This window comes from Ptychodera flava, assembly GCF_041260155.1.
Source record: "Ptychodera flava strain L36383 chromosome 23 unlocalized genomic scaffold, AS_Pfla_20210202 Scaffold_24__1_contigs__length_23054250_pilon, whole genome shotgun sequence".
NCBI lineage: Eukaryota > Metazoa > Hemichordata > Enteropneusta > Ptychoderidae > Ptychodera > Ptychodera flava.
Genome location: NW_027248278.1, coordinates 14,125,049 through 14,143,395, shown reverse-complemented (window position 1 = coordinate 14,143,395; position 18,347 = coordinate 14,125,049). Strand labels below are relative to the sequence as shown.

General features: G+C 36.7%; 2 protein-coding genes across 2 annotated transcripts; both read left to right on the top strand.

Annotated features, from left to right (window-relative positions):
• The first annotated feature begins 4,278 nt into the window (after window positions 1–4,278).
• Window positions 4,279–16,482, top strand: LOC139124958 (plancitoxin-1-like). Its single transcript, XM_070691074.1, has 7 exons — window positions 4,279–4,441; window positions 8,712–8,895; window positions 11,081–11,156; window positions 12,325–12,491; window positions 12,808–13,008; window positions 13,723–13,961; window positions 14,366–16,482. The coding sequence occupies exons 1-4, from the start codon at window positions 4,350–4,352 to the stop codon at window positions 12,489–12,491; spliced, it is 519 nt and encodes a 172-aa protein (XP_070547175.1). The 5' UTR covers window positions 4,279–4,349; the 3' UTR covers window positions 12,808–13,008; window positions 13,723–13,961; window positions 14,366–16,482.
• On the top strand, window positions 12,894–14,485 carry LOC139124685 (plancitoxin-1-like). Its single transcript, XM_070690807.1, has 3 exons — window positions 12,894–13,008; window positions 13,723–13,961; window positions 14,366–14,485. The coding sequence occupies exons 1-3, from the start codon at window positions 12,894–12,896 to the stop codon at window positions 14,483–14,485; spliced, it is 474 nt and encodes a 157-aa protein (XP_070546908.1).
• Window positions 16,483–18,347: the final 1,865 nt, after the last annotated feature.

Sequence of the window (18,347 nt, the reverse complement as noted above, 5' to 3'; positions counted from 1 at the left end):
TTGTCCGGTAATCTATGGGCCCTTTCAATACATACTGCATTTTCATCATCAGCATTATCAAAATTTAGATGGTTTTTCAGAAAACTACGAACTTTTCTTTCGCAATCATCCATGATCACGTGTCCCGTCTTCATTTTCTGGAATCCCTTGGATTATAACATTATTTCTTCCGCTATTACCCGTTAATTTATCACACTGGTCTTCGAGTTGTCCTATCCTCTCTTTTAGTTTACCATTTTCTTCGAGCAAGTTTTTGTAGTTGTCTTGAAGCTTTGTTACATTATCATTTAATTTACCAATATCTCGTCTTACCTCCCTCAGATCGGATTTCATTTCTTTTCGGATTTCCTTCGTTTCATTTTGTATATCCCTGAGTATGGCCATCATGTTATTTCCTTCTGGCTCATCACCTGATGGAGGTATGACAACCGCTGAACTTGTCAAGGTTGCTTGCACACTTTTCTTTGGACCCGGGTTTAGTTCAATGTCACCACTCAATTGGAGAAGACGGGTAACGTAAGGATTCGAGACAGTTATTTCGTGGTAAGAAGACATGCTGCAAATAGTCATGACTCTGCCATGTAACATGCTGCGATATGAAAACTTTCCGTGTGGCGTGAAAAGAGAGTCAATAGAGTAAGAATTGGGTGAAGTGACAAACCAACCATTTGAGTTAGCCCAGTCTTGAAACCAACAAGTTGAAGTTAGAAGAGCATACGTGGCAATGGTGACGAAACCAATTACCACACTGGTACATCCGCACCTGTACATGTATTCATTGATTGACGTCCACTTTGAATATGGCGAGTACCGCTCAACTGCCACAGCCCGCCAAGTTTTTGGGTGGCAAAATCCGCCAATTCGTGCCCGCCAAACAGCAATGCCGACATCCATCGTGACACTGATCCTTAATTGAAACGTCTGAAGTGGAAATTACCACTACATACAAAGTTTAGACCAAGATATCAGTGAATATTCGGGAGTTCGAAGCACTATAGCTCTACCATCACTGAAGTTACGTAACCAACCTCCAATTTTTTTTTTTTTAATTTCCATTAGTTTGCATAGCGAGACCAATTGTTTAGTAATCTCTGTAAACCAACAGGAAAAGTGCTAAACAATGTCAAATCATCGGCGAAAAGAAGGAAGAACAATTTCATAGCAGCAATATGTACCCCAGCGTAATCATGATGAAGAGCTTGGCCAATGTCGTTGATAAACAAAGTAAACAAGAGGGGGACAAAATGCGACTTTGTTGTACTCCCAGCTCACACCCAAAAACTCAGTGATACAAGCAGGAGAACGAATACAGGCTGTTACATTACTATACACGGAACGTAATACAGAAAATAATTTGCCTTTGAATCCAGCCTGGTACAGTTTATAAAACATTAGTCTCTAGTCATGACGGTGCTTGTTTTCCTGTATCTCGATCGCTTCGCTGACAATTTAAACCATCAAAGTAAAGTGCGCCTTTGGCGGTAATGATAGACATGTCATGGAGCGAAGCTCGTCGCTTCGCGTCTCGATGCTATAGTCCCATCCTCAACGCTTGCGGCGCACTTTTCTCTGCTTATTGTGGCAGATGTAAGCCACCGAGATCTGGAAGTTTTTCCTCCTTAACTTAATCAGTTATAATTTAAACTATAAATGAGCATTTAATTTGCTGAAATATCTTTCCAATCTAACTGACATATTAGGTCAGACTACTTTTGGTCCAGAAATGTGTACAATGCATTTAAGGCCCTGCGATTCTGTACAGTAGGATCCACAAGACTTAGTTCAAATGTATCAATTGCTTGTACAGTTTGTTTCGTATTTAACCTTAAGGGTTCATTAGTCATTTCTGGCTGCAAGAGTGAATTGGTTAAAGAGGACGTTGTCTACAACTTTTTTGATCCATCTCACCAGATACTCAATTTGTCGATAGTTTAGATATGCATGACTCTGAGGTAGTGTATAGTCTCTGATTATATCTCTCGTGATAAATATATCGCGAGGTAGACTTCTTGTCCAACCGTGGCCACTTGGGGGCAGATATCTATCAAGCAAGACATTGAAATATGTTTTATCCCGCAGGGTCAAACTTTCCTCCCATTTTGCAGTTTGAAAGAGACATTATTTTAACGTTTTAATGGTACAAGTATAAGTTGGAACATTTCAATTTTAAATTTTATCACTTCAATTCTCAAAGAAACACATTAGAAGTGTGATTTAAGAAGGCAGTCCACATCGACAGTGATAGACCTGTCATGACTTGGTTTTGAGATGATGTTCGTGATACCGAGACGAGATGCCATATTTTAAGAATCAGCACATGACGTAGAGTATTGTGTCGCTGTTGTAACGTTTTCACCATAGAAGCGTTAGAACTGTTTCGAAGTCTTACTACCCTAATCTTAATCGTTCATGATGAAGTTACTGATTGACTTTCAATTCATCTAATGATATGTTAATGCTCATTCATCTACTGATTCCTCGAATGATTTGCATGAATATAATTGCGTGAGGATTAGGTTGTTTCCTCTCCAACTATGCGAAAATCCAAATACAAGGCGTAGTGAGAGGCAGAAATTCATTTCAACTGTTTGAGCTAAGAAACAATAAAAATCAGATTTTTATGTGATATCCTACAAACTCTGCTAAGTATTTAAACACAAAAAGTTCTGAAGCTGTCATGACGTTTGTTAATTAATTAGATTTTTCATATGATCTCTGTAGTATCACACAAACGAACGCCTGTTTCTGTAACTTTGCATACTTAAGACGGTAAATACATATTCTATAACCTGCTTTAAAATTGTAAGAGCGAAATATTTGCTCTAATATAAATACCAGTTCTATTAATGGTACTCATTTTTTGTGAATTTTTACGCTAGTGTATGTTTTTTTCTGGTTTTTCTGGTCGACATTTGCACATTGCACAAGAGCAAAAGTGTTTCTGTTTCCACAGAATATGTCCTTAAACACTTAAAATTAATGAATGGAAAACTGTTTTTAAACCTCGGAGTTTTGTTATTAAGAGATTACAAGTAATAACTTGTTTGAGTTGATGAATTCTTGTTTTGTCAAATTTGTCACTACGTAGTCTTTGATATTGGCATCAAAGAACAAACGAAAACGTAACAGTGTAATACTGTTTCGAAATTCGATAAATAATTCTGTTTTGAACAATCGACAGTATTACTGTACAACGTTATTGTATTGTGCAAAAATAAAAGGAAAATAAGCAACCATTTTCAAACAATGTCGTTGTATTTGATGAATTTTTCATAGTGTATTACTTTATCATATTACTTTATATTCAGAACATTAAATATCTACCACTATAATTTCATTATGTCATTCAAATTTTCACTGAATTTGTTGTGATGTTTCTGTATTACTGTAATGTTAATGGCGAAATAAAATGACCAAACAATGTGTTTTCTTTGCACTAAATTTATTCAACTATATTGATGTGTCGTGCTGGAAGGAATAAGCCAAGCAATTTAGTTTTGTTTTCAAAAATTCAGAGAAAAGAGATAGAATGCAACGGAAAAAACACGTACAAAACATCGTCATGTTATTTTCTCAGTCCATTGTGAAAATAAGTATCCCTGACCTATCCGAAAATTAAAAGCCAGGTTGTTGCTATGGAAACAACGTAGAGGGGAAATATCAGTAACAACCATGGCTACTTCAACTGTCCCATTATCCAAGTTACTAACCGACATCTACTGTATTTACACGCGAGGGAACAGTAATACGAAAACCCTATACGATTAAAAGTAAAACAAGAGCTAATAGTTGGGTGCAATGTTAATATCAATTTCTTTTTTTATTAACAGTCCAGATATGCGTGAATATTACCAGACTTAACAAAATAGATTAACCTCGCAGTGGATTTGGTACATCTCATGGGCACTTTTTTCAGACCAGTGATTATACAGCGAGTGTGGAGATTAGCAGACACTCACGGCACATCTTGTCTTGCTTCGTTAGTCTGGCCACCTTTTATAAAGATATTTACAACCATATTGAGTTTTCTCTCCGTGGTCTAGCTTTGTTGCTTTTAACGTTAACATTTTCTCCTTTATCAAGGTTTGGTTTCTTGCATTAAATGTTTACTGATGTTAATATAAAGGTACTGCCAGATCCTCTGTTAGCGGTATTTAATTTCTTTGTTTACAAAGAAAGACAATATTGATTTAAGGATTAGTCAATGACGTGTCTTGTTGGGTCGATTTTACCGCCGTGTTCCAATACAAATTCTCACTTTGTATCTGCATTCAACTACCGCGTCGCTAGAATGTACACACGACAGGGACGATGAAGAACGAAACTGCTAGTTAACACCAGCCGGAATCATGCTGAAGTTTACAGTTTTAGTTCTCTGTTTGTTCTTCACAACGTGTGATAGCATCTCATGTAAGGATGACAAAGGCATGAACACAGACTGGTAAGGCACGTCAAACGATGATTTGTTCCGCCTAATAACTTTTGCACTAACACCATTCTTCTATAAGGAACCGCATCGTTTATACATCATGCACTTGTTTGCCTACTATATTTTTGCTGAACATATGGTACATTCAAACACAGTTATTAAAATGAAGGCTTATTTTGCTACATGAAATAGGCGACAAACATGCGATGACCCGATTACCAGAAGCCAGTAAGTTTCAGAATTGGTCAATAACTCTAAAAGACGCCGATCGAAGTGTGATTACATTATTGTAAGTGAAAGTGGTTCAATGACCGTTATAGTCGCGCCAGCGGCTCACTGACTACGCATGGGCTTATTCATAATATACTATGCGAGTAACCGGAAGTGTACCCTTCTTTCATGGGCGCCGCCATGTTTTTTTTTTGAGTACTCGTAAATAAACAAGAACGAACAAATTACCATTATATAACATGCCTTTTATAAAATATACCTCTTTTATTAGCCAGTTAATGTTATTATGCACCTTGTCGCTGATACAAAATATCGTTAATATAGATAAAGGGGAAAACTGTCGTGCATATGAACGGGGCATACGCAAAGAATACTGGGATTGAATTATAGAAGAGCGCCCTCTGTGTCAATAATTAGATTCAAAAATTGCCAGTTTTTAGACGGAACGCTATAGTTTTCAGCTTGCAAGTGGAAGGTGGGCAGTGCGGTTACCATTGCAATGATAATGATTGCATAATACGTCCCTTGTTTATCGCAATAGGCTGTTATCATTGTAAAAATTGCCAATTTTTGTCCAAAATTTTTACACGCTACAGAGAATCTATACCTGCCCTGCTGCAGGGTTTGACGTCGTGTACGTACGTGAACTGCTTTCATCAGAGGGAAACTGGGCATAGTTGTCATATAAACGTTTATGAAGTAACAATTACAGTTTATCATGAATCAATACAAATAACATTGCCAATCTTTAATAACCCCTGGCGCGACACCAAGGGCTGAGCCCTATATAATATTAATAAGGGATGACTCGAATGTTTTGCTATGAAGTTTACGGAAGAAAATATCTGAAAGCACAAAATTTAACAGATTAGAAGTATCACAAAACATAACCTCCCGAATAAAAGAATTTGAGAGGTCGATGCCAAAATGACAAACTGCTGTTGTTACTTTTAGCACACCTGGTCACACATTTGAGCTGTTGTCCTATTGATAATTGTCTACCTAGTCTTGTTCTCACTGTGTGTTTCTTAGGGCGTCTGACTGTGCACTTTACGGGATTAGCCCGAGGAAACTGTGCGTCCACACGCTTGAGTTTAGGTCAGATTCTTTGTTTTGAGACTGACATCGTCCTACGGTCTAGCTATCTATCTTTGTGCGCAATACCACAAATTGACTGACTGGATTGGAACCAAACCTGACACGGTATATCTAGATTCTGTTTTTGGAATGGCAAAACTGATTGGTTTTGGTGGGTGCCTTGCATGATTATACTAATTTTCTGAATCACGTGTTTAGAAATCTAATATTCTGTGGATGAAAACATAAGATCTTATGAATATTTTAACACCTATACCAAGCAAGGAAATATACGGCAGATTTCAAGGTCGTGTGGCATTTTTATGAAATTTCGCTCTCATACTGTATATTTAATTTACTGTCCTTATTAGGGATATACGTTTGGCTTTAAGTGACCAAATATTAGATACGAAACTTGTCATGCAAATTAAACACCATTTTTACCGCAACTTATTGTTAATTTGCATGTTTAATGACCTTTTCAAATTAGCATATCATTGTTACCTCCGTGCAATTAGGGACACAATAAAAAGTGGAAGGACATGATCGTGTTTAAAGTTTGGCGACACTTCCACCGAATGATAAAATTGGTGTACCCCACCAGCGTACAGGGTAGACGACGAACTCCGTGTAACGCACTATACTCTGAAGAAAAGGCCATGTGCATGTAGATTTTGCACAACCTAAACTCGATTACGTTTAAATGTCAACCAACCTCCCAGATATCAAAATGTCATTCCCGGGGTTAAAAAAGATGAACAGCCACTATCTCAATGTAAACTTTAGGAAGGGCAGTTACCAAATCAAAATGTTGTTACATCAACAAAACTTTCTTATAAAGCAAAAGTGCACATATCTGCTTTGTTTTTGAAAAACGTTTTTTTTCGAAATTGTAATGATTTTGGCAGATAGAAACTTTTCTGTTTGAAATCCTATGTTAAACTTAAAGGATGGGGTTTTAGTCCAACATTACATTATTGACATCATCTCTGGAATCTTTACTGATTTATGAAAAGTTGTTTAGGCTCTGTGGCTGCGTTTGTAACATGAGAACACTTCATTGCTTTGAGCAGTAAGTCGTGACGTGGCACTTTGGGTCGATTTTATCAGCGCGTTCCTACACAAATGCTCGCCCTATTCTGCCAGTCAAATACAATTTTCTATACCACCTTGCTCGAACGTTAAAGAAAAGCGACAGATAAAAAAAACAAACGGAAAATGAACAGCAGCCGGAATCATGCAGGAGCTTAAATTTTTACTCCTTTGTTTATTCTTCACTACATGCACTGGCATTTCGTGTAAAGATGACCATGGGATTGATGTAGACTGGTAAGAAAGGTCAAACAGTGACTTCATTTACAATTTCACTAGTTTCTCCCGCCATTTTCTGTGCTTTCAGCTTGCATGTCGCCTGATACCGTTTGCGCTTATTTGCCTGCTTATACTCAGCCTTTCTGATAAATCCACCTGAGTACATGTAGTGCTTCAAAGCGCAATTTCAGACGGTAATCGACAAAGATGTTCGCCTTGTTTATCTGATAGTACGGTCGAGCACAGTCAATGGCTTTTCTGTAACTACGATCTAGACTACGTAAATCCTACTGAGCATCGTAACCCTTCAGCAAACAAGGTCGATTTGATGGTCATTTCATAATCGGTCTTACATTGAAGATTAGACTGATAAGTACAACCAAACGTTTTCACAGACATGTAGCAAAGTCTGGCTGCAGGAGTTCAAATGTACTAAGTAGGACACCCCATAAGGAAACGGCTGCGTCGGGTATTTGATCTACATAAGTTCAGGGACTTTAAAAGTATTGCAGAGCGGAAATTAGAAACTCAACCCTTGAAGAATTCGACAGATTTTCTTGATTATGTTTATATTTCATAATCGATTGAAATAGCATAACGTAGCATAAGTCCCCATTAAAAGAAACACACAAGAATTACTAATTTTCAAAATATACTAAACATATTTTTTCTGGATCATGTGTGCCTTTTCCCTGTGATCGGAATGCTAACTACACCCTAGATCACCAGTGAATAGTGTCTCTGCTTGCTAACTGTCAAGTTTTCTCGAATAGCTTTGAGCAATGGCTTCATTAACAATGGATTTTCACTGCTGGATGGGTTACTGACATAAAGCTACCCGGTTTCGCAGTCCTACTGGTAATCAGTTGCATAGTGTACAAAATCAAAGTCAATGCCAATAGGCTCCTTTAATAAAACTTTTCGTTTGAAGTCTTCCAATTTTCCTCGAAGCAACACTGACACCAGGTAAAATAAACTCGGAAATATAACACAACCAATCTGTTCTCTAGAAACAAGATTTTATTCGACTGAAAATCCTTCTCCATTGGGACTTATGCCAAGTGATCATATTCAGATCAATTTCTGTTTACATGTGACCGAGGTATGGAGGCAAAAAGCACTTGTTTTCAATGAAAAATATTTCATTATTTAAAGTAAAGCCACGTTTACACTGTCATATAGCTGTAATATGATTCTAAAGGCCATGTGTCCGAAATGTTGCCTTGTCAACATTTTTGCCACACGTTAAAGGGAGAGAGCTGCGTATGTGCGACAGTCTTGTTTTAGAATGATATATTTCATGCACGATATCTAGATGCATCACATCAACACAGATGCAATATTTAATTTTACGATATACATAATGACAGACATGTTTTAACTTTTATCAAACGCCAACGCACATCAGATAAAGTGTTTACACAAGTTGTACGGGTCTTACACGACTTTGAGTGAGCTTCCAGCAACTCCCCTCCCCTTAGATGGAACTAAGCAGATAATTTGCAATGAATACTGCTAATAGTCTTCCTATGTAAAGAATTAACTATGTACTCATAGGGAGGAATGTCATTTGTGTGAACTTCGATGTTGAAGTAAACGTGCTTCTGTTCTACAGTATTCACATCACGCAGAATGCAGTTCATATTTTTCTGTATTTTTTCAGGTTCATAATTTATAAACTACCCGAGATTCCTGACAGTAATAATGAGTTGGTGAAAGCTGGTGTTGCGTACTACTATTTCGATCAATCTGTCCAGACTGGCAGGCTATCAACCGTTGGGATAGACTCATCAAATCAGGCACTTGCGAAAACGTTGGACCAAATTTACAGCAATCACAAATCTGAGGTAGGGTGTGCGTGTCGGCTCATTTGATAGGTATCCAATAGAGGTGATTTGACGCTAATAGCAGTTCGGTGCCGTGTTGTCTGCGCTAGAATTAACACTTTTCCTGATACAATGCGGAAAACACTTTGCTGTGATTATATTAGCCATTTCAAGTCATTTTCAACGTGATACATCAAAAGATTGTGTTTAATATCACATCAAAAGATAATTCATAATTCGCCAAGACGTTCAGAAGTCAGTCATCATTCTTTTCCGCCAATTGTTCAAGTTTTTGTTCAAAAGTGTTCAAATCATCAGAGCAAGATTATTTCCTCATGCGTCTCATGCGTCTTATGAGACGATCATCTCACGTGATGACCGAGCCACTATTTATAAATCCCTCTAGGCTATTCGCATCTTATTTTTAGGAGCTTTTCCATCCTCACAAGGCGTCTTTGTATGTTCATTTGCACGACATCAGCAAAAGGGAACTCCGATTTATTTCATATTCTAGAGAGGACTAGAGAAATGATGACGATTTGCTGTAATCCTCAAGTAAGGTCAACACGTTAAATATGCATAATTGAATGTTGTGTCTGTGTGGTCAAGTAATTGATTATCTCGTGACGGTTCCAGGTACCGTTGACACTGATTACGAGTTTATGTGAGATATCATAAATTGGAGACGGATATCAAAACTTATTAATTCTCCTAGGGTCGTTCGTATAATCCCTACAACAAGGTTCGACATTCTCACAATCCATTACAGTGCGAGCTTCTCCTGTATCCAGATGAACCTACACAGCCCATAGCTGGCTCAAAAAGAGAAACTTTTTTGGACAACTTTGTCGAAAGTCTCCTTGTGTGGCGTCAAAAAAGAAAACATTAGCTCATTCGGTTATTCTTGTGTAAATATTTTCAAATTTGAAAATTATGTCAAAAAGGTCTCGTTGAGACATTTGGGAAAATATGTTTAAAATTGGCATATTTTGTCAACAGGGCTTTGACGAGGCACCAGAAAAAGATAGTATGTTGACTAAATATGTCAAAAAGTATTTATGAGGCATTCGAAAGACAAGATATTTCTTCTGATAAATACGAAAGAGTCTTGCGAATCATGATGAAAAGAAAACATATCGGCTTATTTTGTTTTTTGGCATGGCACCAGAAAATGAAAACATTTTGGCGAATAATGTCCAAATGTTCTGACGAGGCATGAGAAACAGGTGTTGTTTTCGCCTGGATTACAAGTTGTATTCGAACCCGAACATTGCTTTCAAGTCGAGCACCGTTTATTCATTCCGAATAAAGTGAAAGAGGGTCAACGTCAAAATTATCCCCTAAATTTAATTATTATGGTTTCAAGTTTAAAATAGGCAGGTGATCTTAAAACCTGCCCTTAAAGCCCCAATAGCTGCGAATTTGTAAGACAAACTCATCTCAAAATATCCTGTTTTCTGGGATTTTTCTTTAAATAAAACCAATTAAAGACTGATTAAATGTATAACACTTTCATAAGTGTTGAAAGTGGCATGTAAATTCATACGTTTTAACATGATTTTAGATTTCCAGCCATTTTCAAAAATTATATTATGTGACTGCGAAAATAAACATTACAAAAACAAAATGTTGGCCATCGTTTGTTGTGCAATCAAGTAAATGGCATCATGCTTGTTTCCTTTATGATAAAAATGTGTATGTGCAGGAAATACTACTTTCTTGTACTTTTCCGTGGGGCGCCATTTCATGATTGCGGCACCCGTTTATTCAACCCTTTACAACAGGTCGTTATGGTCCAAATCAGCAAGCAGTGATACTTCTATACATGTCCTTCAGTTAGAACATTTACACGAACAAACATTGGGTTGAAAATATAATCATGAAAATAATGCATCAAATTCGCAGCTATTGGGGAATAGATCGTCGTAACTAAATTTTGAGAAGATGATAGATTTAGTCCGCCATTGTTTTTCTTGGATTTCAATTTTATTACGTTATTTTATTACGTTAAACATTTAGAGCGTGCTGAAAAACTATATATTCGATAACCCATACCTTCACTACCCAACACCTTCGTATTATATTTCTTTCAAATTCCAATATGCCTTTTATGGCTCTCAAAATCGTCAAACAAACAATTGACCGAAGTTATGCCCCCGGATTCGTATTTCCTGATACCCGAAATTATCCACATTATTGTCAACAGAATGTAGCCTACTTGATGTACAACGACGCTTGGCCGAATACAACAGCCGAACATTGGGATCGAGGCCATACGAAAGGTAAGGTGCCTGTAATATGGAAAAGGCAGTAGCAGTGAGAGGGTTCGTCACAACAGCGAGTTAGCAGACGGGACTGTCCAACTTTACGGTGTTTAGACTAAGGCAGTACGCGCCTCGAATGTGAAAGACGAACTTTTGCTCGAACTCTCCTCAATGAAACTTCCATCCATACTCTTACCAAATCAAGAATAAAATCAGGGGTCACCTTTCAAAGTTGGTACTTTCGATTTTCAAAAAAAAGAAAACAAAGACGGGTGAAATTTTTTCCCAAGTAGAAGATAAGAAAAGAAATGTAAAGATTTGAGAGTCTCAATACATGCTGACCCCAAGGCGCTGTCTGCCTTAGAGGTTTACAGTCATATTACTAGTCAAAACTAGTAACATTGATAGCCCAGTACATAATACGAGAAGGAGTGTCGATGTAAGATTGAATCCCTTTTCTGTCAAAGATCACGGGAAACAACTTTCTAGAACATATGGTGACAGTGCTTTTAGCGTGTATGCCTCTAAACTGTGGAATAGTTTGCCGCCCGAACTTCGGATGATAAAGAAATTCGCTCTTTTAAAGAAGTCTCTTAAAACCATTATTTTTCTTCAATGCTACTGTGACTTGGATATAATTTTTACCTGCATTTTTATATTCTATTTTTTTTTTTTTTTCATTTTAGTGGAATTTTTTATAATACTTTCTTTGCTGTTTTAGGTGGGATCCTCTAGTCTAGATTTAAGCTTGCTTGTTTTTATCGATTGGTTTTAATTACACTCTTTCCTCTGAGTTGTTTTGTAATATTTAGTTCTTCCAGTAATTTTCTGTAATGTACAGACCACTGAGACAAGGTGTGTAGTGGTCTTTAAACAATAAATTATTATTATTATTATTATTATTATTATTATTATTATTATTATTATTATTATTATTATTATTATTATTATTATTATTGTCGAAGGGGCGTTCCTCGGTATTGAAAATGCCTATGTGATGGCGCTGTTTGTAAAAAGTGATTGGTTAGATTTTCTCTTTCGATGGTAACTGTGGCAAAATTGTACAGGTGACAGTATACCTTTAAGCTATGGAGCTGACCGTCTCTCAAAGCGCGAATCTGCAAATAATTCTCAGCTGAGAGATCTTCAATAACACTCAGATTTATCTCCTTTTTATGATTGCTAGGTGACGTCTGTTTAGACACAACTGGCGGATTTTGGCTAGTACAAAGCGCCCCTCATTTTCCGGAACCCTCAAATGGAAGTTATTCCTGGCCTCACAATGCCAAAAGTATGGGCAGTCTTTGCTGTGTATCTCTGCGCAGGTTGAAGATGGCAGCTTTCAAAAAATAGGTATATGAGAATCAGTTGATAAATATGAAGAATGGATGGCCAAATTTATAAAGGACATGAAAGTATTGTGCACATGCAATAGCTGAACATAATTCTTTAAAAGGACAATAGCTCGTTTGACGATGCCTTTCTGTGACTTTATTTGATAAAAAATGAGCCGTATTTCAATTTATAATGCTTATGCAAAAACTTTTTAAATGAATTTTTTTTTTATATTTTTTTAGTATTTTTTTTTGTTTACAGTCAACATATCTCACACATGTAACTCAGAACTCTCTACCACTTAACTTGATATTTTTATTATTGTTTATCTTAGTGACAGCATTGAAATACAACTGTCCTGCCATATTCGATTCTAACGTACCTCCAGTTATGAAAAATGTTGTCAAAGGGTTAGATGATATGGCGAATGGCAATTGTCAAGATTCAGATGAAGATACACACTACCAAGCTTCCATCAAAACTACCAAAGGTGTAGCTCTTGACATATTTGCCAAATGCGCGAAATTTAACGAAGGTAAATGTTTTTATTTTTATGGGGTGTGTTATTAGTTTTAATCATAGAATACCATAATTGTGTGACAAAGGACATAACGTTGTGAAAAATGTGAGGTGCACCTTCAATAAGGATAGCCTCTCCATTTAGAATATTATCCATTCGATAATGGATGCATACAATAAGTATCCTTGTTAAAATCCTTAGAAAAATATTAATGGTATTCTCTTGAAATTTATTGACAAATCTGATTCGAAGTTCTTCCGTAGATTGTGCACATTAAATGCATGGGCATTTCCAAGACAAAATGTACATACATTTTGCAGAGAGAGCATGTACATTTCATATTTTCATGTGTTTCAAATTTTCCGACATCTGTTAAATCGGATCATCAATAAAGACTGCAATATTTTTTTACAATGCTACCGCAATATACTTTCTCTACCTTATATCGTAAAAGAAGGAAAACTAAGAATTGACGTTCATTTGAGGATTATGCAATGTGTCCACGTTTTTAATTTTTTTTTGTTTTCAATAAACTTGTGTCTCCTCCCCTCACTCAAGACAGTGGCGTTTACTTTTTAGCTAGAAAGTAAAATCGCCAAACATTCAAAAAGTTGCGACACATGGGCTTTTAACATCTATACATATAAAGTCCTGTCGTTTGCGATTTTCTTTTTATTTGTCATCGAGTCTGAACATGTATGTGTCTCTTATGATTATATTTATATACAGATATATACAGCAAATTTCTGGCTCCTTATTACAAGACTGACATGTATGCTGAGACTTGGCAGCGGGGAGAACCTGAAGATAATTTCAAGTCGTTCTGCAGAGAATATAAAGTGGAAAACGTCAAATCAATAATTTTATCTGATGATGTAAAATTCCCTTCCCTTGATGACCACTCAAAGTGGGCAATAACAGCAACAGATTCAGAATCTAGAATTTGTATCGGGGATATCAACAGACAGGTATGTGTGAACTGCTTGGCAAGCGTTGGAATTTTTATCCTGCCAAGAGGAAATCAAAGGCTAACTAAAATCTTAGCTGTCTGCCCTTTTTCACATCTGTATTTTGAGCCTATTATGAGGAGGAAGTCAAGCGTTTGAGTGTCAATAAATTAGAATATGCTAACTTAATAAAATCTAATGATGTGATAAACGGTTTCCTAGATTAACACAGATACAGAACTAAGGTGTTTTGCTTGTGTACATTTTTTCTTTCTTTCAATCTTTCTGAAAAATACTACAGATGTTTTACTTTATCTTTGGGTCAGCCACGCACAGATATTATTATCAGTATTTGTGGAGGCCTAAGTTTGGAAAGTGAACCACGCCATTGAGTTTTGATACTACCATACTCTATTATTGTACAGGTTGGACAGAAGGAGCGTTGTGGTGGAATGGTATGTGCGGAGCTCCCTGAAGTGAGGAAAACTTATGAATCCTTTATCAGTGGAATTGAGAAATGTGAAGACGAACGCGATGAACTGTGATAGGATATATAGGGATCATGATATATGTGTTGATTTTTGCCAAGCGTTTTTGACAGTGATGTCGTTGCTAGGTGACTTAGTGCCGTTGGTTGTGAGTTCCAATTCAATCATGAAATTGTGGAATAGATACCACTATCACAAGATAACTGTTAGAATACAAAAGGTGACAACATTTGTAGATCGATCACACGTTAATAGCAAAATAGCAAGCCTAAGTTTAAAAGTTGTGTTTTTTCCTATGGCATTTCTTTACCTTAAGCTGGAATGCGTCATGGGGACAGATACTCAGACACTCAAATTCCAGTGCTTTTCTGATCTACAACTTGTGGGAACTCATTTTGAAGCTCTTTGATTAGGAAAGTCGCTTACCTTCTTATTTTTTTCGAAAATCGATTTTTTCCCTTACAGTTTACACAAGCATTACAACCGATTTGAATTTCAAATATCAGTAAATAAGTGGATTTCGCTTCTCCAGAACCAAACTTTGAACAGAGACCCCTATGTTTTGGTGGGAATGGTAAAAGGATGGTTTGAGCTTTTATTATAGGCTAGTTTGAGCATAAGTTCAAGGTTTTCACTTTTGAGGCGCATTCCACGGTCGATTTTTACCCATTTAGAGCAGATTTAAATTTTTCTTTGAAAGGCATGCGCTGCACCACAATGGAAAGCAGTCTGCACCTCCATAAAAATACAAAAGCATAGATACTTTGGATTCAATACAAATATAGACACCCTGGCTTTGATAATAAAGCATATTGCTTTTAAGGTAGAACGCACCTCGGGGACAGAAATTCAGGCCTTCAAATTTTATCACTTTTCTTCTGACCTACCACTTGTGGGGGCTCATTTTGAAGCTCTTGGCGAAAGAAAAGTTTTCACCGTCTTAGTTTTTCGAAAATCGAAAATTTTATTTTTTCTCATAGAGTTAATACAGGGGTGGCGGCCATTTTGAATTTCAAATATCGAGAAACCACAAGTTATTTGTCTCTCTAGTACCAAAGTTTGCACGGTGACCCCTGATTTTTATTCTTGCTTTGGTAAGAGAATGGTTGAAGGTTTCACTGAGGAAAGTTTGAGCAAAAGTTTAAGTCTTTCACTTTCGAGGTGCATATTACCTTAAAGGTATATACATAAGACAAGCCGTCTTACAGAAGAAAAAACAAAGACAGTTTTTTGTCTTTCACACATCATTTACTGTAGAAGAACAGCACATAAAATTTATATATAAAGTCAAAAGGCGTATTCAATTATTCACAGGTCATTAAGTTTCCTCGGTTTCTTGTACAGGTTCATCAATGATGCCTGACATTTTCATTTTTTCTAAGTATTCTAAATATCGCGCTTGATCAGATAACTTATATTGAGTAAATCTCATCAAATGTCTGTAAACCATTCACCTGGAAAGAAAAAAAAGGAACAAGCGGAAAAAAATTCATTCGGTATAATTCATTGAACTTAATATATGATTTTTGTATAACTTTGGTGTCATAAAAAGAATTGCAATGCATCATCCCTGTTCCTTGAAAAACATGTTGTGAATGACATGTTAAGAATCAGTTAATTTCTTTGTTGTTTCTGGAAAATTGCATAAATATGTTATGCTATCACAGTTAAATAAAGAGATCGACTGATGCAAAATTTTACAATGTTAAAGTATTTGCAGGACATGTGGTCGCAGGTAAGCAGACGTTTTTGAAGGTTCAAGCTTTCACCCTTTCACTAACATGGGTTGGCCCAAACCAATTGTTATCAATTGTGAAAGTGGCCCTGTCTACACGTGACCGGGGTTCAACAGGTTCACGATTTGTTGTTCTTTCTGTAGAGACTTCATAGGTTGTTAGAAATAAAGTTTATTGTGAACCTCCGGCTACCAACTCCTCTCCTAAGTTTAGCAAATTACTAATTGGGCATGTCTATCTTACATACTTATGATTATTGATATTATAATGTATATACAGACCTGTTTTATCAATAAAGCTCACGGTTGATTTTTTCAATCATCGGCACATTTACGTAGTTTTCTTTAAGCCAATTGTCTCTTTGTCCAGAACCAATCCCTAAAAATAGGTAGCAACTCAAACTCGATGCTACATATAATTCCTGAACAATTCCTTCATCCTATTTGTACTAGAAAGTACCAATTATTATTATAGTACTTTGGTCTTATCTAAGTGTGCCTTTCTTTATGAATAAATTAGCAACACACCCCCTTATAAGCACACTCCTAGAGTGGTGTTAAATGGTTCTGCAGAATAGCATGAGCCATGATATTAATCCGTTCTCACCTAAGGGTGCCTTTCTTGCGAATAAATTAGAAACACACCCTTTAGAGTAGTGTTAAATGGTTCTGTTGCATTGTACGGGCCAAGTGTGTTATGATATTAATCAGTTCTCATCTAAGAGTGCCTTTCTTGCAAAACATTATAAACATGCGCCCTAGAATAGTGTTGAATAGTTCTGTAGCAAAGCATGGGTCAAGTGCTCTTCAGTGTCGCTCAGTCTCTCACATTTAGCAACGCACCTATGTCACTTCGATAATGCATTTCTGTGATTGAAGATGTACACGTATCTGGTCTAGCTGCAATGCAGATGTTAACAAGCCATGCCGTTGATTTTTTTTCGGGTGCAGATATATATTCTCTAAACTTTGTGATGGGTATATCTTGGAGCTGGAGTGCATGTTCGGGAACGATTCACCAAGCTATGCGGAAAACAGGCAGAGTCAAGAGCTGTGAAGTAGTGTTACATCTTGTCATTCAATGATGCCACCGAGAATTGGCCTTCTCCAAGACTCCTAGATGACCTTACATATTAAGCTACGATGCGCCTTGGGGACAGATATTCAGACTCAAACTTTTACAAATCTTTTCTGATCTACAACTTATCGGGGCTTGTTTCACAGCACTTGGTGTTATAAATATTTTACGTAGTTCAACGAAAATTAAAAATTTATTTTTCTCTATAGAGATTACATATTGTGAATTTCAAATATCGGTTAATCTTGGATAATTTGTTTCTCCAGTACCAACATTTACACAGTATCGTCAAAGTTTATTAATGTTTATTCTTTATGTCGAGAGAGAATTTCGGAGACACAAAACAAAAAAATATTAATGATTTCTGCCTAACTGAATACTTTGATAGTGTGAAATATTATAGTTCCTGTGGATTGAGTTGACTGTCACAGTCTAAGTTAAAACATAGATCATATAAACGGATTAGGTAATATTAAGGTCTATTATCGAAATTAGACGATATAATCGACTTTATCCGATGTTGTCCGATATGTAAACAACTCAGACGTTAGAAGACATTATCATTGTTATCAGATAGTATCCAATAAAACTGCATGTCGGGCAAAAGCCGCTTCCATAGCTTCTAATATTAGACTCCAACTTAGAAGTTCGACGATGTTAGCGATTTTTGCCAATGATATCCGATAAAACAGTGTGTTGGGCATCGGGCACTACCCTGCCCTTCTAATATTAGACTCCAAATTCGAAGATAGACGATATCATCGATTTTATCCTGTAAAACCCGATAAAACAATGTGTCGGGCATCGGTGACCTTCCATCCTTCTAATGTTACAGCCTTACTTGGAAGTTAAGACAATTAAGCTAAGACAATACTATTCATTTTATTCGACAATATCCATTGAAACAGCATGTCAGGCATTGGCCAATCCCCAAACTTCTTAATAATAGAATCTAACTTGGAGAAGTTAGAGAATATTATCCGATAATGCTTCAAGTGCAAATGTCGCGGTAAAATCCAAGTTTCTCCAAGGCTTCGCAGCAACTAAGCGGCTCTGCTTTTGCGGTAGTGTTGTTTCCTGTATGATCGGCTGGCCAACGACGCACT